This window comes from Chelonoidis abingdonii, unplaced genomic scaffold, assembly GCF_003597395.2.
Source record: "Chelonoidis abingdonii isolate Lonesome George unplaced genomic scaffold, CheloAbing_2.0 scaffold0004, whole genome shotgun sequence".
Classification (NCBI taxonomy): Eukaryota; Metazoa; Chordata; order Testudines; family Testudinidae; genus Chelonoidis; species Chelonoidis abingdonii.
In genome coordinates this window covers 236,306-257,258 of record NW_027424265.1, presented here as the reverse complement: position 1 = coordinate 257,258, position 20,953 = coordinate 236,306, and the positions used below count along the sequence as shown (strand labels likewise).

At 61.3% G+C, this 20,953-nt stretch overlaps 1 protein-coding gene across 1 annotated transcript; it reads right to left on the bottom strand.

The window, feature by feature from the left end:
- Nucleotides 1-1,048: 1,048 nt before the first annotated feature.
- On the bottom strand, nucleotides 1,049-20,683 carry LOC116839027 (Fc receptor-like protein 5). Its single transcript, XM_075061302.1, has 15 exons — nucleotides 20,653-20,683; nucleotides 13,656-13,721; nucleotides 12,519-12,839; nucleotides 11,633-11,929; nucleotides 10,304-10,594; nucleotides 9,536-9,841; nucleotides 8,194-8,490; nucleotides 7,063-7,641; nucleotides 5,429-5,758; nucleotides 5,003-5,101; nucleotides 4,359-4,377; nucleotides 3,987-4,034; nucleotides 3,114-3,142; nucleotides 2,559-2,734; nucleotides 1,049-1,159 (listed from the first exon to the last, which is right to left on the bottom strand). Exons 1-15 carry the CDS (start codon nucleotides 20,681-20,683, stop codon nucleotides 1,049-1,051), a joined length of 3,000 nt encoding a protein of 999 aa, XP_074917403.1.
- Between the last annotated feature and the right edge of the window lie 270 nt (nucleotides 20,684-20,953).

Below are 20,953 nucleotides of genomic sequence, written 5' to 3'. Positions count from 1 at the left end.
CATGCAAGCAGGCGGCTCTAGCCCCCAGGCCCGGGACAGGCTGGGTGCGACCTGCCCCCTGCTGCCCCCCTCCCATCCTTCACTGAGCCCACAGAAACCAGATCAAACTGGAAAGAGGGTTTTATTGGTGGCCCCCTAGGCCGGCTCCCGGGGGCAGCTGGCGGCGGAGCCGGTACCGGTTAGTCTGTTCCTGAACCATCGTCGGCTCTCCGGGCTCCTTCCGCAGTTACAAGGGGCCCCGAGCGTGTGAACAGTCCCCCCCTACCCCGGAAAGGCAGGGTGTGGGGACAACAACCCAATTATGCTCCCTTTGATGGATGAAGAGACCCCAACAATTCAGACCTTCTCTCTCCCCCTCACACCCCATCACTAGAACCCCACCTCCTGAGCTGGAAAGAACAAGAGAGTCTGGCTCCCAGCCCCACCCCTGGTCTAACCAGCTTAGACCACCACCCACGGTCAGGATAGAACCCAGAATCCTGCTCCCCCAGCCCCTCCTGCTCTACTCACTAAGACCCACCCCCTGGTAGAGCCAGGATAGGAACCGCAGGAGTTGTGGACCCAGCCCCCTCTCCCCCAATCACTAAGAGCCCCATCCCAAGTCGGGAATAGAACCACCAGGAAACCCTGGCTCCCCCACGCCCTCCTGCTCTACTCACTAGACCCACTCCCCTGGCTGAGACCAGGGATGGAATCCAGAGAGTTCTGCCCCCCTCCACCAGCTCCCCGGTTCAAACCATTAGACACCACTTCCCCAAAGTTGGGGAAGACCCACAATCCCTGTGCCCCCCAAGCCTTACCCCGCTCTACTCACTGAGACACCACTCCCCTGGCTGAGCCAGGGATAGAACCCAGGAAGTTGTGCGACCCCCCAGCGCCCTCTCCCCCAATCACTAAGACCCACTCCCCAAGTCAGGATGAAACACCAGGAGTCTGGCTCCCAGCCGCTGTAACCCCCAGGCCCCTTGCAGCAGGTGGGGTGCAGAAGGAAGGTTGCTGGAGAGTGACACCCCTGGTGGCAGGGAGAGGCAGGGTGGGGGTGCCGTGGTCACAGGTCAGGGGTGCTGTACACGTGTTCCAGGGAGGCCGAGCAAGCTCTGGCCCATGGCGGCAAGGTGAAGCAGGAGAACGTGACTTGTGTGTACGTTGATCGATGTCCCTGGAAAAGGTGGAGAGAAGATGGATCTGTCATGGCAGCCAGGGGGTGCATGTGGGGTGGGGGAGGCAGGGGTAGGGCTGGGCAGGCAACGGGGGTGGGGAGTAGGGCAGGGGGTGCTACTGGGGCACAAGCGGAACCAGGGGTTGGAGCTGAGCAGGGAAGTGCTGTGGGTGGGGTGGGGGACTAGCCAGGGGGCATCGTGGGATGGGGGGTAGGATTCTGGAGGCGCTGGGCAGGGGCACACAAGCAGGTGAGTGAGTAGGGTGGGGGTAAAGACTCTGGCCGCAGGGGTGAACATGGGGCAGGGAGAGGGTCAGGTCTCGGGCCCGGGCAGTGGGTCGCTGTGTGGTGAGAGCAGGCTGGAAGTGTGGGCACTGGCCAGCGGGTAATGTCATGGAGCAGAGGAGTGGGGGGGCTGGGCAGAGGGCAGTGCTTGGGCGTGAACGGGCCTGGGCAGGGGTGCCATGGGGAAAAGGCTGTAGGGAGGGGGGAAATGGGCAGAGGGGTGGCTGGGCGTAGTGGGCGGAAGTGAGGCGGCTGGGCAATCCGTGCGAGCGCTGCCATTGTTACGAAAAGGAGCCCGGACGAGGAGCACGCTGAGGGCGTGTACGCTCAAAGCAAGGCAAGTCACTGGGGGGTTTGAAGTGGTGGCACTGGGCAAGGGTCTGCCATGGAAAAGGAGTGGGGAGGCTGGCAGAGGGTGCGTGGGAGTGAGGGCCTGGGCAGAGGGCCATGGGGAGAAGAGTGGGGATGGGGGGTTACGGCAGAGGGGTCCTGGGGGATTTGAAGTGGGGGTCTAGGCAAGGGGTGCCATGGAAAGGAGTGGGGGGCTGGGCAGAGGGGTGCCTGTGGGGTGAGGGCTGGCAGGGGTGCCATGGGGAAAGGTAAGGGAGGGGGGTTGGGCAAAAGGAGTCCTTGGGGGGTTTGAAGTGGGGGTCCATAGGCCAAGGGGTGCCTGGGAAAGGAGTGGGGGCTGGGCAGAGGATAGCTGTAGGGGTGAGGTGCCCTGGGCGGGTGCACATGGGGAATGGTGTAGGGAGGGGGGGTTGGGCAGAGGGGTCTGGGGGTTTGGAAAGTGGGGGTCTAGGCAAGGGGTGCCATGGGGAAAGGAGTGGGGGCTGGGCAGAGGGTGCTGTGGGGGAGGGCCTGGCAAGGTGCCATGGGGGAAAGAAGGTTTTTTTTGGTTTTAGGGGGAAAAGGGGGGAGGTTAGGGCAGAGGGGTGTGGAGTGTGGGAAATGAGGTCCTGGGCAAGAGGGTGACCATGTTGAAAGGCAGCGGGGAGGAGGGGTTAGGCCAGAGGGGTCCCTGGGTTGAAGTGGGGGGTCTGGGCAAAAGGGAGTGCATGGGGGAAAGAGTGGGGGGCTGGGCAGAGGGGTGCTGGGGGTGGGGGGGCCTTACCGGGAATTCAAACTCAGCTCCGGAGTCTGCGTCATCTTCCTCCTTCTGGCCTTTAAGGGGCGCTGCCCCCACAGCCGCTTGCCCCGGCCTGGGCCCCTCTGTGGGGAGCTTGGGGAGCAGCCCCCAGTCCTGGGACGCTGCCTGGGGCCAGCCCCCCTCGGTCATCTGCTGGAGACCTAATCACAGAGGGGGGTCAGAGCGGGTTCCCCTGCTGCCCCCCCCATATCAGCCCCTCAGCTCTGTCTCTGCCCCATGGTTGGCCCCGTCTCTCCCCTCCCCCACATAGTGGTCCCGTGGCCCAGCCAGCTTTGCCCTCCCTTACCCTGGGGTCTCCCCATGGATGTGACATCATGTCCCCCCACCCCCCCGCAGGTGCAGTTCTCACATTTCACCACTAGGTGGCAACATTGTAACGCATTGAAGCCGGGGTGCGGCAGTAAGAAATCCCACTCTTAAAGGGGAGGCCAGCAGTGTTGGGACGGGCACCTGAGCCCTGGCACCAGGCCCGGAGGTCGGGGGGCTGCCCCCAGTGGGGGTGGGCCAGTCGTTACTCACCCATATTGACCCCAGAGATGTCGGTCGACCTGCGAAGGCAGAAGGGAGGGTCAGTGGTGGAGCGGGAAGCTGCTGGGGGCCCCTGTCCTCTACGGGGGCAGGGACAGGTCAGCTCATAGGACCCTCAATGCCCCATGGTGCCGCAAAGGATTCTGGGTCGCCACTTTCTCTTTTCTCCTCTTTTCCTAGCCAATCATCCTCTTTGTCCTCCTCTGTCTCCTTCATTCTCTCTCCTTCCTCTGTCCCCCTTTTTCTCCTCTCCTCCTTTTTCTCTCTCTTTATTCCCTTTCGTCCATCGATTTCTCCTGTCTTCGCCCCCTTCCCTTTGCTCGTTCCCTTTCATCACACTCCAGTTCCCTCCTCCGTTCTCTTTTCCTTACCCTCCCTCCTGATTCCCCACAACCTCCCTCCTGTCCTGTGCACTATTTGAGCCCCCCCTTCTGCCCCAGCCTGGTCTACCTGCCCCACATCTTCCCCTGAGATCCAACCCGGTCTCCCCCAACCTCCAAACGATCCCTGATGCCCCCGTGTTCCCCACTGAGACTAGCCCCTGGGTGCATGTAGCCATGCAACACCCCACATGGGCTCCAGCCCCCCGTATCATTCATGGCATCACAGCTGTAGAAATCCCCCCCTTTATTTTCTATGGGCCACGTTCCCCCATAGATTGACCCACCGGCCACCTGGATCCATGGACTGGAGCTCCTATCACTTAAGCTCAATGCCCAGCCCCCATCCAGGCTGTGTGACCTGCTATGTGCTGGTGTCACCACTAGAGGGTGTGAGCGAGCCAGGCTGGGGGGGGGGGGTGACCCTAGAGCCAGTCCCCTGGGGGTTGGGGCCAGGGAGACCAGACCCTGCCCCCTTCCATACCGTCTCATTATCCGCGACCGGCGCAGCTCCTGGCTCTTCCAGTAGGACCTGGAAGGGAATTGTGGGAGTGGGGGTCAATATGGGGCTTGGCCTGGTGGTGGGGGCTCTGCTGGGATTAGGAGGGTCCAGGGGATGGTGCCTGCAATTCCCAATGTGACCACCAGGGGGATGTGAGGTGCAGGAGGATAGAAGGGGGGGAATCAGAGAATTTTGCCCTATGGGGTGCGGGGGGGGGGAGGTGTCACAGTCAGGAGCAAGGACTCCTGAGTTCTATCCCCAGGGGATCGAGGGACCCATTGGAACAGATTTGGCCTCCCAGGTATGAACAGCTCCTGGCCCCACGGAGGGCCCAGAGGATCCGGAGGAACTTACGTGGAGAGCCGGCGGCTAGCTGGGGAAGGAAGGGAAAGAGATTGAATTAAAGCGAGATTCTACAGAGTCTCTTGTCCCGTCTCTCCCCTGCTGCGGTGCCCCCTAACGGTGGAGCACCCTGCCATCCCAGATGCCTGGGTCCCATCCCCCCTCCCAGTTTGTCAAGCCCCGGGTCTGGGACCTAAACGGCTCCCCCAGGGGTGAGGTGACTGTGTTGCTTCTTGGATGCCTGGGTCCCATCCCCAATCCTGCCCCCTACCCGAAGCTGACTGGGTCTCAGCCCAGTCTTGGTATTCCCTCCCCCCAGAGGTAAATCACTCACAATCCTTTGTATAGGACTCTGCTGTGCCAAATTACCCACAGTCCTTTGCACCAGAGTCCTGTGGTACCCAACTACCCATGATCCTTGCATGGCTGTTGTGCTGGTTACCCACAGTCCTTTGCAACTGGCTCTTGCTGGCCCATGTCACTCCTTGTGGGGGCTGAGAGCGCTGAAGGCGCCCCTAGGTGAGAACACTCCTGTCCCTGATGCCTGGGTCCCATTCCCCACAGGCACTGAGAGCTGTGGTGCCCCCTAGTGGTGAATGCCCTGTGCTGCTGTCCCGGACGCCTGGGTCCCATTCCCCATCCTATGCTTCACGCACCTGCCTTCTTCCTGCAGAGGCAGATGAGCAGCAGCAGCAGAGCCAGAGCCGTGGCAGCCCCACCACACCCAGCCACCAGGGGGACGGGCAGAGACCAGGCTGGTAAAAGGAGGGGATGAGTTAACAGCCAGGAACAAGGGAGGGGGCAGCATCTGGAGACCCACTAACTGCTCCAGACCTCAGCTAGGGCAGGAGACAATTTGGACCCTCCCCTTTAAGGGGGGATTTTTTGCCTGCCAGATGCTCTTTGTACCGCCTGTGGTGAAATGCTGCCACCTGGTGTCAGGCTCAGGTACTGCACCTTTGGAGCCGCATGTGGTTCTGTCACCCCTCTAACACATGCTATGTCTTGGTTCCAGGGTCTCTCCCAGGGGTAGCAGATGTTGGGGTACTGGGGTTATTGTGGGGTGTGATTACAGGCCTCACCTGTCACAGTGACGTTCACAGCCTGGCTCCTGGAGGATAGGATCCACCTGCCGCTCATGTTCACCTCATACTCGCAGCTGAATTCCCCGGTGTTGCTGGGACCGGCTTGCAGGATGCTGAGCACAGAGAAGTTCATAGAGCCGATGCTGGGCTCTGTGGTGCTGATCTCAGACCCTGTGTCCCCAGGGATGATCTCAGCTCCATCCTTGTAGAAGTGAAACCTCCTCTCGCTGGCGTCCCCGGGGGCCCTGCAGGTGATGAGCAGGGGGAGCCCTTCACCCACCACTCCGGACGGGGGATCCACACTCAGCGCTGGCTGGGGAGGGGGATCTGAGAGGAGCAGGACAGGACAGAGGTCAACAGAGAAACCATATACTGAGTGTGGGGAATGGGCGGCTGTACTGTATAATGGGCACTAGGGGGCAGCAGAGGGTGGGGGTGCGGGGAAGGGCGGCTGTGCTGTATAATGGGCCTACAGGGGCAGAAGAGGTGGGGTGGGGAGGGGCGGCTGTACTGTATAATGGGCACTAGGGGCCAGCAAGCAGGGTGGGGGTGGGGAAGGGCAAGCTGTCTGTATAAGTGGCCAGGGGGCAGCAGAGGGTGGGGGGTGGGGAATGGCGGCGCTGATACTTATAATGGGCACTAAGGGGTGCAGCAGAGTGGGGGGCGGGGAAGGGGCGCTTCTGTATAATGGTGCACTAGGGGGCAGGCAGAGGGTGGGGTGGGGGAAAGGGCGGCTGTACTGTATAATGGCACAAGGGGAGCAGCAGAGGGGGGTGTGGGAGGGGCGGCTGTAGCGTATAATGGGCACTAGGGGGCAGCAGAGGGTGGGGTGCGGGAAGGGGCTGGCTGTACTGTATATATCGGCACTTAGGGGGCAGCAGAGGGTGGGGTGGGAAGGGGCGGCTGTGCTGTAATAATGGGCACATGGGGGCAGCAGAGGTGGGCGGCGGGGAAGGGGCGGCTGTAGCTGTATAATGGGCACTGGGGCAGCAAGAGGGTGGGGGCGAGGAAGGGGCGGCTGTGCTGTATAAATTGGGCACTGGGGGCAAAGCAAAGGGTGGGGGTCGGGGAAGGGGCTGGACTGCTGTATAATGGGCACTAGGGGGCAGCAAGAGGTTAGAGGCGGGGGAACAGGGCGCTGCCAGCCTGGCTGCGGGACCTTGTCATGCTCAGTCCCCCTGGCTGCCTGTAGAAACTGTACCCTGGCCACCCCCGCCCCTCAAGGGTCACCCGCTCCCCCTGGGACGTACACCCAACTCAATTCCTTCTGGTTCCATTCTCCCACCCGCCCCGTCTCTCCACTGACAATACTGTATAATGGGCACTAGGGGGCAGCAGAGGGTGGGGATGGGGAAGGGGCGGCTGTACTGTATAATGGGCACTAGGGGCAGCAGAGGGTGGTGGGGGCAGGGAAGGGGGCGGCTGTACTGTATAATGGGCTATCTAGGGGCAGTCAGAGGGTGGGGGCGGGGAATGGGGCGGCTGTACTGTATAGCAATGGGCACTAGGGGGCAGCACAGGGTGGGGGGCGGGGATAGGGGTGGGCTGTACTGTATAATAATGGGCAGTAAGGCAGCGGGGGGCGGGGGAGGACTGTCTATAATGTAGAACGGGGACGTGGGGGTCCGTACCAGTCACTCTCAGTGTCACCGGGTCGCTGGGGGGTGAGCGGAGGTGACGCCCATGGAGCTCTGTGCTGTACCCACACCGGTAGGTCCCGCTGTCGCTGGGGTTGATGTTCAGGGGGAACTGGGGCCCCGGCTGCTCTCGAAGTGCCTCCCCGTCTCTCAGCACCCAGTGGGCCCGTGGGACGTAGAGCCCAGCAGGGACGATGCACTCGGCCGTCACCGTCTCCCCTGTCACGTAGAGCGGGAGGGGCAGGGTGAGCCGCAGGGACGGGGCGCCCGGTGCTGGGATCACGGAGACGGAGACGGGGTCGCTGGCATAGGAGGGCACTTCCCTGCCCTGGATCAGCTCTACGTAGGCGCAGGAGAAGGACCGGGTGGCGTTTCTGGCACCGTTGGCTTGAAGATCCATCCACCAATTCCCAGCACTTCCCGGCAGGGGTCCCAGCGGCTCCCCGCCCTTGTGGAGCCCATACTGCATTGGGCAGGCACCAGGGGGAGCCGAGCAGTTAATTTCCACCCTGTCTCCCGCCACGTAGGCCGGATAGTCTGGAGACAGGGACACCGAGGGCTTCCCGGGGGGATCTGGGAAGGAAACGTGCCTCAGTCTTGGCCTCTTGCCACAGACGATCTCCAAGTGGTCCAGTGGGGAGCTGGACACAGCAGGTCTTTGCCCCCCAGCTCCTGCCAGAGGCCTGTCCAGAGCATCCCAGCGCCGATGGTCAGAAACCTTCTCCCCCTGGCCAGCCTCCAGCGAGCCCAGCCCGGCTCATCTCATCCCCTTTGCACAGCCAGGGATGGGGTGAAGGGACGCAGGGGGATGAGGTGCAGGGGTGATGGGGGACAGGGTGCAGGGACACAGGGGAATGGGGTGATGGGGGACAGGGTGCAGGGAAGCAGGAGGATGGGGTGCAGAGGCGATGGGGGACAGGGTGCACGGATGCAGGGGAACGGTGCAGGGACGCAGAGGGATGGGGTGAAGAGGCGATGGGGGACAGGGTGAAGGGACGCAGGAGGTGCAGGGCGATAAGAGTTGGGGTGCGGGGAAAAAGGGAGATGTGGAACGGGGGACAGGGTGAAGATGGACAGGGTGCAGGGGCGCATTGGGAGGGATATCAGAGATCAGACTGAGCTCACCTGTCACAGACACGGAGACGGGCTGGCTCTCCTCAGATGGCACCTCCCGCCCAGTGCGCAGTGCCCAGTACGCACAGACGTACAGCCCGGCCATCCCTGTCTCAGCCCTGAGCTCCAGCCGGGCACCTCCAGTCGGCTCAGGGACCCTGTCAGGAATCAGCCTCCGTCGCTGCCTGTAGAATCTGTATTTGGCCACCCCCTCGCCCTGGGGAGCCGAGCACCTGAGGGTCACCTGTTCCCCTGCAATGTATACAGGGTGTGGGGGAGCCAGAGCAAGTCGGGGGGCAGGGGGCGGCTCTGGGGTAGACAGAACGGGGTGAGGGAGAGAGAAAGAGAGCTCAGATGAGACCCCCCAGTTCATAGCCGGTGATCCTACAGATGGGAACCTGCCCCTAATGAGTCTGTGCCTCCAACCCCCTGCCCCCCGTTATCTCCATTTGCCTCCTGCATCCCAGCTTCCCGGGGTAACCAGCACCAGAGCTGGTGGCACAGGGCAGCACATGGTTAGATCGCCAGTGAGAGGCGCCTCCCCTGGTGGCCTTCATCCCTCCCCAGCTGTGCCGGGACACACGCAGAGCTGGTGTGTCCCTGCGACCCGGACCACCCACTGTGGGTCAGGCTGGAGTGAGATTCTGTTTGTGCTCTATTTGTTGTTCCCTCTCTGGGTGGAGAGGGAGACCAGGCAGGTAAGACATCTCCTGAAAACATACCTGGAATTGTTCATCTAAGATTTAAAAAACTGTAAGTAATTGCAATGAAATGTGTTAGATTATCTTTTGTTTTAGCTTGTGAATTTTCCCTGTGCTAAGAGAGAGGTTTATTCCGGTTTTTGTAACTTTGAAGCTGAGCCTAGAGGGGAATCCTTTGTGTTTTAAATCTTCTTATTACCCTGTAAAGTTACCTTCCATCCTGATTTTTGCAGGTGTGATTCTTTTACTTTTTCTTTAAATAAAGTTCTTCCTTGAAGAACCTGATTGATTTTCAGTGTCCTAGAGACGAAGGGTCTGGTCGATACTCACATTATTCTCAAGTCTCCCCAGGAAAGGGGGTGAATGGGGTTGGGAGGATATTGTGGGAAATTAGAGACTCCAAGTGACTCTTTTCCTGAATTTTTGTCTAAAGCACTTGGTGGTGGCAGAAATACCATCCAAGGACAAGGAAAGGATTTGTGCCTTGGGGAAGTTTTTAACCTAAACTGGTAGAAATAAGCTTAGAGGGTCTTTCATGAGGATCCCCACATTTGTACCCCAGAGTCAGAGTGGGGAGGGGACCCTGACAAGCCCTGTCGGCCGCTTCTCTCCCTCCCGGCCCAGTGCCACCCTCCGAAGAGACAAGAACTCACCCAGCACCAGGATGTGGATGGGGCCGCTCGGCCTGGATGGGATCTCCCGCCCCGATTCCAGGAACCAGTATCCACAGCTGTACGCCCCAGAGTGGGATGGGGCCAGGGGGGGCAGCCGGAGGGCGCGGCTGAGGTGGTGTGGGTCAGGAGCAGGCATCTGGGAATCTAGGTTCTGACCGTCCTTGAGAAACTGGATCTTCAACAGCGTGTGGCCCCTGGGAGCCGAGCATGTCAGGGTGATGGAGTCACCGGAGATGTAGCTGGGATGGGATGGGGACACAGAGAGCTGGGGAGCAGCTGGGGGGACTGGGCGACACGGGGAAAAGGGACGGGGGACAACATGAGACACGGGGAAGCCAAACCAGCCGGGGCAGCAGACACACACACACACACACACACACACACACATGCACACATACAGGGCAGGGCTCTTCCCCTCCAGGATGGGGACAGGGACACACACACACACAGCAGTACTATGTTGTTATCTATGTCGCGTTTCTCTCTCTCTCTCACACACACACACAGACAGAGGACAGGACTCATCCCCTTCAGTAGGGAGCAGGCGGGACACTCCCCCCCCCCCCCCCACCCAACCAAGCAGCGACACCCCCCCACCGGCTGTTCATGATGATGGTCCCTATCAATCATCTGTTTTGCCTCTTCCCTGCCACCCTCAGTTCCCAGCGTGTCCCCAGCTCAGGGAGTCACTCCGCGGCGGAGGCTGGAGGCTCCTGCCCCCGGGGCCTGCGGGGAACGTGGTCTCACCCAGCACGGAGATGGTGACGGTCTCACTGGAGGGGGATGAGATCTCTCTCCCGGACTCCCACCTCCGGTATTGACAGGAGTAGGTCCCGGCATGCCCCGTGCCCATGCTGGCGAGCTGCAGGGTGGGGCTGTCGCTGAGCAGAGGCGAGGGGAGCTCCCCTCCGTCCTTGGAGAACTGAACTGTGGCCAGCATGGGCGCCCCAGGAATCGAGCAGGTCAGAGCCACGGCATCTCCCACCACGTAGACTGGGTGTGCTGGGCTCGCAGTGAGCCGAGGGGCAGGCAGGGGGGCTGAAAGAGACGGTGAAGGGGGAAGGAGTCCTAGGGGATTCAGGAGCACCCGGCCCACTGTGGGTCAGTGCACTTTGGGAGACATCACCTTTAGGTTACAAGGTCAAGGCTAGTTGTCACCTACAGATACACCTGCCCCCATCTCACCAAAGAGATGCCTTCAAACGGCCACAGCTGACAAGCCAACCATGGGGTGCCGGCTCGGAGGAGGCTTTGAGCTGGGGGGTGTCCCCTGCCGGTGAACCTGTTCTAGCCTCATCTAACAGAGCTGGGTCTCACCCAGCCAGGGCGGCTCATGCTCTGCCATCCCCAGATCCCAAATTCAGTCCCCTCTGCCCGGGGCATGACCCAGACCCAACCTCTGGAGGAGTGGGCGGTAGCTAGCCTGGGACTGAGGTTTCCTCACCACAGCCGGGCAGCAGGGATGGTCCTGGTGTGACATGTGCTAGAAATCAGTGGAATGAGAAAGACCGGCTGGATGGGGCGGGTAATTTTGTATCTCCAGCGGAGCTAAAATGTCACGGCCCCTGGTTTAACTCACTAGCCCCCCCTCCCCTCCCCGACCTTAAGATAGAACCCTGGAGGCCAGGCTCCCAGTTCTAACCACTAGCCCCCACTCCCCTCCCAGAGCCAGGAAGAGAACCCAGGAGTCCTGGCTCCCAGTCCCCCCTGCTCTAACCACTAGACCCCACTCCCCTCCCAGAGCCAGGAAGAGAACCCAGGAGTCCTGGCTCCCAGCCCCCCTGCTCTAACCACCAGGACCCACTCCCCTCCCAGTGTCAGGGAGAGAACCCAGGAGTCCTGGCTCCAAGCCCCCCGGCTCTAAGCACCAGGCCCCACTCCCCTCCCAGAGCTGGGGATGGGACTCAGGAGTCCTGGCTCCCAGTGTGCTCTCACCCCCCCCCAACTTCTCCCCTTGCCTGGGGCCCAGAGAGTAAAGCGGAGCAGGTGGGGGCTCTGGCCCCAGTATGTCCCAGTGGCTGCTGGGGGAGAATTACCCAGTGGCCCGCCCCCCCCGGCCGGGTTAGTGAGACTCACCGATTACAGCGATGGGCACTGGGGGGCTCCTCCAGGAGGGGATCTCCCGGCTGGCTTGCAGGACCCAATAGGCACAGCTGTACTTGCTGGGATCTCCCACCTGCACTGTGAGCATCTCCAAGGGACCCGTGGCCCCTGCAGGAAGCTCCTCGGGGGCCCGGCCTTGGTGTGTCTTGTAGAACCTGTATCCAGCCACCCCCTGGCTCCTGGGAGCCGAACACTCCAGGGTCACCCGCTCTCCCGAAACGTACACAGGGTGCTGGGGGCTCAGAGAAAGCACAGGGGCTGGCAGGGGCTCTGGAGCAAACGGGGAGAGGAATCAGTGACCGGGCCCCTGCCCTCAGCCCCCCCAGCTGATCCTGAGAACACCCAACCCACCTCCTTCTGGTTCCTTTTCTCCCACCGCCAGATACTTCCCTCACCCCGTGTCTCTCTCCCTGACAACCCAGGGGAAAGCGCCGCCTGGGAGCTCAAAGGGCAGGGATGTAATTCAAGCCTCAGGAGCCCTAAGGGAGGGGGGTCACGACGGTTACATCCTCACTTAACAAAAGGGGAAACTGAGGCACATAGCATGACAGCCAATTCAGTGGAACAATCAGGAATAGAACCCAGGAGTTCTGTCTTCTAACTGCTTTTCATGCTCCAACCCACATTAGACCCCACTTCCCTCTGAGAGCTGGGGCCAGAACCCAGGAGTCCTAGCTCCCACCCCAACCATCAGACCCCACTCCCCTTCCAGAGTCCTGGCTCCCAGCTTCTCCCCGCTCTAACCACTTGACTCCACTCCCCTCCCAGAGCTGCTGGGGAGAGAACCTAGGAGTCCTGGCTCCTAACCCTCCTTTTGCAGCAAGAGGAAAGCCGAGATCTGGACCCCGGTTCCCATTACCTGCCAGGAGCAAGGTCACTGCATTACTCTGCAGAGACTGGGAATGGGGCTGTCTTGGGGGGCTGCTCTGGACCCGATAGGAGCAGGTGAAAGTCCGGCTGAGTTCACTGTTCTCCGTGATGATCCTCCAGGTCCCATTGCTTTCGGACCACAGCTTCTCCCAGCTCCCACTCCTCTGCTCATAGAAAATGAACCCCAGGGCCCTGGAGCCCCTCGGAGCAGAGCACGTCAGCTGGACCTGCTGCCCCCTCACTGGGCTAGGGGGGCTCAGAGACAGGCTGGGGGCTGGGGGAGCCGGGACCTGGGTGGGCTGCTGGGAATCTGGGAAAGGAGGGACTGTCAGCAGGGTGGCGAAAGAGGAGGGCAACAGCTGGGGTTTGGGGGGAGGGGCAGTCACCCCAGGGTGGGGAGCGATGGGGTCAGAGCCCCAAATTCTGAGTGTCTGTAACACAGACTCCCCTCCCTCTACCCCCTAATTGTCCTGGGACCCCACTCAACACCCCACTCCTGCCCCCCCAACCCTGCTGGGACCCCACCTAACACCTCACTCCTGCCCCCCAACCCTGCTGGGACCCCACCCCTCTCTTTCCCCCCATTTCCCCTCCCTCTCAATCAGCCCTGGTGACCCCCAGACAAGCAGCATTGTCTGCACCCCCCGCACCCCCATCTCCACAGGGACCCAGGGTGACTGGCACCATTCTGAGACCCAGGGCCCCAAAAGCCCCCCCGCCCCTCCCCCGAGCTCCCCCTGCCCGTCCTTGGTTCAGGGGGACTCAGGGGCCCCTGTGCGGCGAGGCTGGGAAGTGCAGGCCAGGGGTGGGGAGACCACAGGGTCTGTTCTGTGCCAGCAGCCCAGGAGACTTTGCTCGGGCCCAGGTCTGGCTCTGCTGGGAGGTCCCAGCCCCCACCGCCCACCCAGCCTGGGAGCCGCAACTCAGGGTCTGTGGTCAGGAGACACAGGAGTGGGGAGAGGACAAGAGATGACACAGCCCCCCTCAGCCAGCCCCCCCCCCATGTGGGAGACCAGATGGGAGCGGTGCCCCTAGAGGGGAAAGGCCCCATGCCCCATTCCCCCCCCGCCCCCCCCGGCCAGCCAGTCCCCACTTCCAACAGCGACACACGACCCCCTGCACCGACCAGGGGATGCACCAGGTCCCTCAGTCCCCTCGGACAACACCAGCCGGAGGAGGATCTGCAGCCAGGCTGTAAGAGAGGAGACAAGAGGAGGTGAGAGCTCTGGGTGTGAGACAAGTGATGGGGGGCAGGATCGAGGGGGGTGGAGCACATGACTCTGGATACTGGATTTACAGACCTCCCGTCCCTTACGGGGGAGGGAGCGGCGGAAAGAGAAGGGGTCGGGGATGGGCGGGGCTGGACAGGGAGGAGGGTCGGGGATGGGCTGGGGTGGACGGGGAGGAGGTGGGGGATGGGATGTGGGATGGGGGGACATGGAGGAAGGTCGGGGGAATAGGCCGGGGCGGGACACGGAGGAGGTTGGGGGATGGGCCGGGGCTGGACATGGAGGAGGGTCAGGGGATGGGGCCAGGGTGGATAGGGAGGAGTGTCGGGGATGGGCCAGGGCTGGACACAGGAGGGTCGGTGGTGGGGCTGGGGTGGGACACGAGGGGTCAGGGATGGGCCAGGGCGGGACACGGAGGAGGGTCGGGGGCTGGGGCTGGGGCTGGGGCTGGACACGGGAGGAGGGGTCGGGGATGGGGCCGGGGCTGGACCGGAGGAGGGTGGGGGCTGGGGCTGGGGCTGGGGTGGAACATGGAGGAGGGCGGGGATGGGGCCGGCTGGACACAGAGGAGGGTCCGGGGATGTGGGCCGGGGCTGGACACGGAGGAAGGTCGGGGGATGGGCGAGGCTGACATGGAGGATGGTTTGGCAGATGGGTTGGGGCTGGATGTCAGGACACCGGGGCTCTGGGTCCCACTGGAGCTGGCCTGGAACGGCTCAGGTTCGACAGCCTGTCTGGGGTCGCAGGCCCAGCTCCTGGCAGGCTGCAGGGGATCCTGGGCTCCAGGCCCGCAGATCAGGGCAGCCCTGCCAGGCAGGCCTCCCCCCTGCCTGCCTGGGAGCTGGCGGCCCAGAGCCCGGGAGGCGTGGGGAAAAGCCCAGCACATGGCAGGGTCCCAGACCTGGCCTGATGGGGCCTGTTTGCAGTAGGAATTCCCCTCAAACAACTGCAGCTCCCTGCATTCAGCAGAGGGCCGTGCTGCAGGGCAGTGAGGGAAATGGGCAGGTCCTCATCAGTGAGGAATAACCAGCTGCACCGCTGAGCCAGAAGGACACCAGCCGCAGTGATCTTCTAGGAAGGGCCACTGCCTTTGGGGGAGCAGGGAAAGCCCCGGGGAGGGGGACCCAGGTGGGTGTTGGAGGCACCATCCGGAGTCTGCCTGTGCGGAACTGAACCTGCTGGAAACAGCTCCAGTCCTGTTAATCTCTGAGGAACCAGCGTCCGAGGTGCGGAAAGCTGATGGAGGGAGAGAGGGAACGAGACAAGGGCCGAAGGAGCGGGGGCAGAGGGTGGGAGGAGAGAAAGAACAGACCCAGAGGGGGATGAGACAGGGCAGAGGAGGAGTGCGGAGTCGCGTGGGATTGGGTTTCGCAGACACAGTCCGGTCCAGCTGAGCCACAGCGTCATATCAGCCTTGTTCAAGGCCACAAAGACCTGCGGGAAACGGAGTCATTTTCCAGGACGTGTTGTCCTGGGTTTGGGCAGAGCCACCAGAGGATTCAGGGGCCTGGGGCAAAGCAGGGGAGCTGGGCACTTGTACTCACCCTGTGGTCTGGGTCTTCGGCGGCATTTTTGGTGGCAGGGGCCCTTCAATCGCTCTGCGTCTTCGGCAGCACTGAAGGCCCCCTGCTGCTGAAGACCTGGACCACCGCCGGCCAGGGCTCGCGGGGCCCCTGAAGAGACCGGGGTCTGGGCAAATTGCCCCACTTGCTCCCCCCTCTGGGTGGCCCTGGTTTGAGGACGGAAACGAGGGAAGGAAGAAGGAGACGAGAGTGAACGGGCCGGGGTGGTGGGGGGGGGCGGAGGGGTGGGAGCAAGGGATGGAGGAGAATGAAAGTAGGTGACAGGGGAAAAGGACAAAAAGCAAATTGTAGGTGACAGCCAGAGCCAGAGAGTGAATGAAGCGGGGGAGAGGAGGAGGGAAGAGGGGAACAAGGGCAGGAGGCTGAAGCCAGGTTGGGGGTGTCACTCACCCAGCATAGGGAGAGGGCCAGTTAGCTCATATGGGTTGAACTGGCGAGGCTGGGAGCTGCATCCCCCGCCCCGGCCCTGTCTCTCTTGCTGCTAACAGCCGGGGCCCGGGCCCCTCGTGCAGCGACAGGAAGTGCTGTCCGAGGGACGCAGCCACCGCCCCGCCCAGCACCGAGGTGTCAAGTTGCTGTGGGCTCAGAGCCAGGCCGACCACGGCCCAGCCTCGGGGCTCCCAGCATGCCGTGCAGCTACCAGCACCTGTGAACCGCCCTGTCTGAGAGCTCCAGCCACACACAGTGCCACACAGGATGTCCCGCCTGGGGCTGAGTGCAGCCAGCCTTCGGGTGGGGCGGCTGGGGAACAGCCGCAGAGTGACACTGTCTAAGGCCCCTCATTCCGCGGTAGCAGGACAGTGTCCTTGCTGAGCCCCTGCCCACTCCCTGCAGCACGGCACCCCCTGCTGAGCCCCTGAGCCCTTCCCCTGAAGTACAGGGCAGGGTCTCAGTCCAGCCCCTCTCCCCACTTTTCTGCAGCGTTTCCAGGAGCTGCTATTTTGAGGCCCGGGGTCGGGCTGTGGCAGTGCAATCTCCATTCCTGGGACATGCGAGGCCGGCTGAGGGGATGTGGCTGTTACTGGAGCAGGAGACAGCCGTGGCGAGCTGAAGCCGACCTCAAGCCACAGAGTTCAGCTGAGCCGCTGCGGTTCTGGGCGCCTGGTGAGGAGACCTGCTGCTAGTCACCCCTGTACTGTCCTTTCTAGGGGCACCAGCTCTGATCCAGCCCAAGGCAGGGATTGTCTGGCTTCAGGGAGGCGGGGGCTCTCTGTGTTGGGGGCAGGGGCATGTGGCTGCCCATCCAGTCAGTGGTGACCCTGATACCCCAGCTCCAGGGTGGGACCTGATATTGGCAGGTTCAGAGATACATTGGGCGTGGTGGTGGAGATTAGGGTAGGGCTTTGTTGTTGAGGGGTGGGGCCAGCGCCCCTTAGAGGTGGAAGTAGGTCTCAGTCCAGCCTCGCTCCCCACTTCATGCAGCATTTCCAGGATAGGTGCTATTTGGGGCCCCGGGGGCAGTACGAGGTGACTAGAAGCAGGTGTCCCCAGCACCAGGAATGAGGGGGCCCTGGCAGTGTTGTGTCTGCGGCTGTTCCCCAGCCGCCCCACCCCAGAGCTGGTGCATTTCTGGGAATCAGGATGTAACAGGATCCAACCTTCCCCGAGCCCACCCCGCAAAGCCCTCGCTGCTCACGCTGGCACTGTCAGGGCGGGCAGTGGCACAGCGGTGGTAGCTGCAAGGCATTCTGGGAAGCCCCAATTCCCAGCCGTGGTTGGCCTGGCTCTGAGCCCACAGCGATTACGCCTTGGTTTGCGTGCTGGGGCAGGGCGGTGGCTGCGTCCCATTGGACAGCAATTCCTCCCGTGCACTGAGGGGACTGGGGTCCCAGCTGCTATCAGCAGAGAGCAAGGCCGGGCGCGGGGGATGCAGCTCCAGCTCGGCCAGTTCAACCCAGTATGGAGCTAACTGGCCTTCTCCCTGTGCTGGGTGAGTGACCCCCCGAACCATCTTCAGCCCCTGCCTCCTTCCCCCTCTTCCCCTCTGCCCCCCTCTTCTGCCCCTGCCTCATTCACTCTCTGCTCTTTCTCTCACTCTACAATTTGTTTCCGTCTTTCTCTGTCGCCCACTTTCATTCTCTCTTCCTCTTGCTCCCCTCACATGCCTCCCCCCTCCCCCCACCCCACCCTATTCACTCTTGTCTCCCACTTCCTTCCGCTCTGTTCCGTCCCCCAAACCAGGACACTGTTGGTGAGGGTTGCAAAATGACTCAGTTTCCCGCAGGTCTTCGTGCTTTGAGCGTGGCTGATAAGACGCTGTGGCTTGGCTGGACCAGGACTGTGTATGTGAAACAATAATAAACTCCCACGATTGCTGCACGCCTCCTCTTTCCTGTGTCGTCCCCTTCTGCGGTCTGTTCTTTCTCTGCTAGTCACTCTCTGCCCCCCTCCTTCGGCCATTCTTCGTTCCCTGTTCTTCCTCCATCTGCCTTTCACCTCGGGACGCATGGGTTCCTCAAGAGATTTAAACAAACCAGAGTCTGCTTTACCAGCAGGTGGTACAGTTTCCGCACAGGCAGACTCGGATTGGCGCTCTCACACCGCCTGTGGTCCCCTCATCCGGGCTTTTCTCTGCTCCCCTAAAGGCAGCTTGTGGGGTTCAGTGTCTCTCCTTCGGGACTCTAGGCCCCCCCATTGCAGCTGGTTATTGTTGCTGGATGAGCGCCGATGCTCTCGGTTTGTCAGAACTGCATATTGAAATTGTTTTAATAATTGTTCCGTTTATTATGTACTTCTGTTCACCATTACGTCACTGCCCTGCATTGTACTTTTGTTCACTGTTTGATTTTTATTTCATATGACTTGTGCATTGTTGCCTTTCATAACAACTTTGTATTAGAAAGGAATTGGTAGAAAACTTTTGTATCAAATGTTTCTAGCCCCTAAAGGTTAGTACAGTTTAAAGTGAAGCAACATGTGCCTTTTGCTAGAAGTAGAATAAAATCTCCCCCCCCCACTCTGTAATCAATTGCCCATTGACTGATGAGGTGTGAATGAGTGAGGTTCGGAGGACACCCACCTCCAGACAGCTTACAACAGTTGATGGATGGGACCAGAGCAAGGACCATAAAACTTGTCAAGTGGGCCAGTGGAGGGAGCAGGACATATTGACGGCTCAGGGAATTAGAAGCAAGCACTTTCTTAGAAAACGCCCTTGTTGAGCAGCAATTGGGAACAATACCCAGAAAAAAGCAGCACAAATTGACCAACGGACACAGACCCAGATTTTGGAATCTGGTCTGGATTTGCATAAGAGGGAAGCTGCTATAAATACAGTGCTCGTCTGCAAAGGACCCTGGGTCTCGTCTTGTCACATTCGGAGCATCGATCCGGATCGGCAGAGCGCCGGCTCCACCCTCCCCCATCTAATCACCTGGCCAGTCAGTTAAGGGGAGCACGTGTTTGGTAACAACAGCACAGACGAAGTGTGATTTGTGTCTGTGTGTGTGTGTGTGGGTCAGTGCATGCTGTTATATATCATATGGCATATATATAAGTGTTAATTAAACCTGCATTACTAATAAATGTGGCGTTTTGCCCTATATCTCCTGAAAAAGATCCCGTATGCACTTCTGAGTACCAACAGTTCTCCCATTTCCTGTCAGCCATGTTGCGCTGCTGTGCAGGGAGCTGCGCACAGAAGCCGCTTGTGTTGTCATTGATGGGAGTTTTCCGAAGAGCGGCCTCTTGTACTCTGGGCAGCCCCAGACCCAACGATTATCAAGCCCCCGGTCTGTCACTGCACAGACACAGATCAGGGCCCCCCTTGTGAATACACATTGTTGAAACTTGACAAGAATTTCGTGTCAGGTTTTCACTCAGCAGGGGGTGAATCGCAACGGCTTCCATGTCCCACCTCCGGGGATGGGGCCGGGGCTGGACACAGAGGAGGGTCCGGGGATGGGGCCGGGGCTGGACACGGAGGAAGGTCGGGGGATGGGCCGAGGCTGGACATGGAGGATGGTTGGCAGATGGGTTGGGGCTGGATGTCAGGACACCGGGGCTCTGGTCCCACTGGAGCTGGGCCTGGGAACGGCTCAGGTTCGACAGCCTGTCAGTGGGTCGCAGGCCCAGCTCCTGGCAGGCTGCAGGGGATCCTGGGCTCCCAGGCCCGCAGATCAGGGCAGCCCTGCCAGGCCAGGCCTCCCCCCTGCCTGCCTGGGAGCTGGGCGGCCCCAGAGCCCGGGAGGCGTGGGGGAAAGCCCAGCACATGGCAGGGTCCCCAGACCTGGCCTGATGGGGCCTGTTGCAGTAGGAAATTCCCCATCAAACAACTGCAGCTCCCTGCATTCAGCAGAGGCCGTGCTGCAGGGCAGTGGGGAAACTGAGGCAGGGCCTCATCCAGTGGAGAATAACCAGCTGCACCGCTAGAGCCAGAAGGGGACACCAGCCGCAGTGATCTCTAGGAAGGGACCACTGCCTTTGGGGAGCAGGGAAAAGCCCCGGGGAGGGGGACCCAGGTGGGTGTGGGAGGCACCATCCGGAGTCTGCCTGTGCGGAACTGAACCTGCTGGAAACAGACTCCAGTCCTGTTAATCTCTGAGGAACCCAGGCGTCCGAGGTGCGGAAAGCTGATGGAGGGAGAGAGGGAACGAGACAAGGGCCGAAGGAGCGGGGCAGAGGGTGAGGAGGAGAGAAAGAACAGACCCAGAGGGGATGAGACAGGGAAGAGGAGGAGTGCGGAGGTCGCGTGGGATTGGGTTTCGCAGACACAGTCCGGTCCAGCTGAGCCACAGCGTCATATCAGCCTTGTTCAAGGCACAAAGACCTGCGGGAAACGGAGTCATTTTCCAGGACGTGTGTCCTGGTTTGGGGCAGAGCCACCCAGAGGATTCAGGGGCCTGGGGCAAAGCAGGGGAGCTGCGGCACTTGTACTCACCCTGTGGTCTGGGTCTTCGGCGGCATTTTGGTGGCAGGGGGCCCTTCAATCGCTCTGCGTCTTCGGCAGCACTGAAGGGCCCCCTGCTGCTGAAGACCTGGACCACCGCCGGGCCAGGGCTCGCGGGGCCCCTGAAGAGCCCGGGGTCTGGGGCAAATTGCCCCACTTGCTCCCCCCTCTGGGTGGCCCTGGTTTGAGGGACGGAAACAGAGGGGAAGGAAGAAGGAGACGAGAGTGAACGGGCCGGGGTGGGGGGGGGAGAGAGGAGTGGGAGCAAGAGATGGAGAGAGAATGAAAGTGGGCGACAGGAGAAAGACGAAAGCAAATTGTAGAGTGACAGCAAGAGCAGAGAGTGAATGAAGCGGGGGCCGAAGGAGAGGGGAAGAGGGGAACCAAGGCAGGGGCTGAAGCCAGGTTGGGGGTGTCACTCACCCAGCATAGGGAAGAGGCCAGTTAGCTCCATACTGGGTTGAACTGGCCGAGGCTGGGAGCTGCATCCCCCGCGCCCGGCCCTGTCTCTCTGCTGCTAACAGCCGGGGCCCCGGGCCCCTCGGTGCAGCGACAGGAAGTGCTGTCCGAGGGACGCAGCCACCGCCCCGCCCCAGCACCGAGGTGTCAAGTGCTGTGGGCTCAGAGCCAGGCCGACCACGGCCCAGCCTCGGGGCTCCCAGCATGCCTTGCAGCTACCAGCACCTGTGAACCGCCCTGTCTGAGAGCTCCAGCCACACACAGT

Excerpts from the sequence above, each read along its gene's own strand:
- LOC116839027 (XM_075061302.1), bottom strand. The coding sequence starts at position 20,683 with ATGGAGCTAACTGGCCTCTTCCCTATGCTGG. Across the intron at positions 12,840-13,655 it reads GGGACCTGGTGCATCCCCTG|ATTCCCAGCAGCCCACCCAG; the intron begins GTCGGTGCAGGG and ends CTCCTTTCCCAG. Across the intron at positions 9,842-10,303 it reads CGTCACCATCTCCGTGCTGG|TCCCCCCAGCTGCTCCCCAG; the intron begins GTGAGACCACGT and ends CGTGTCGCCCAG.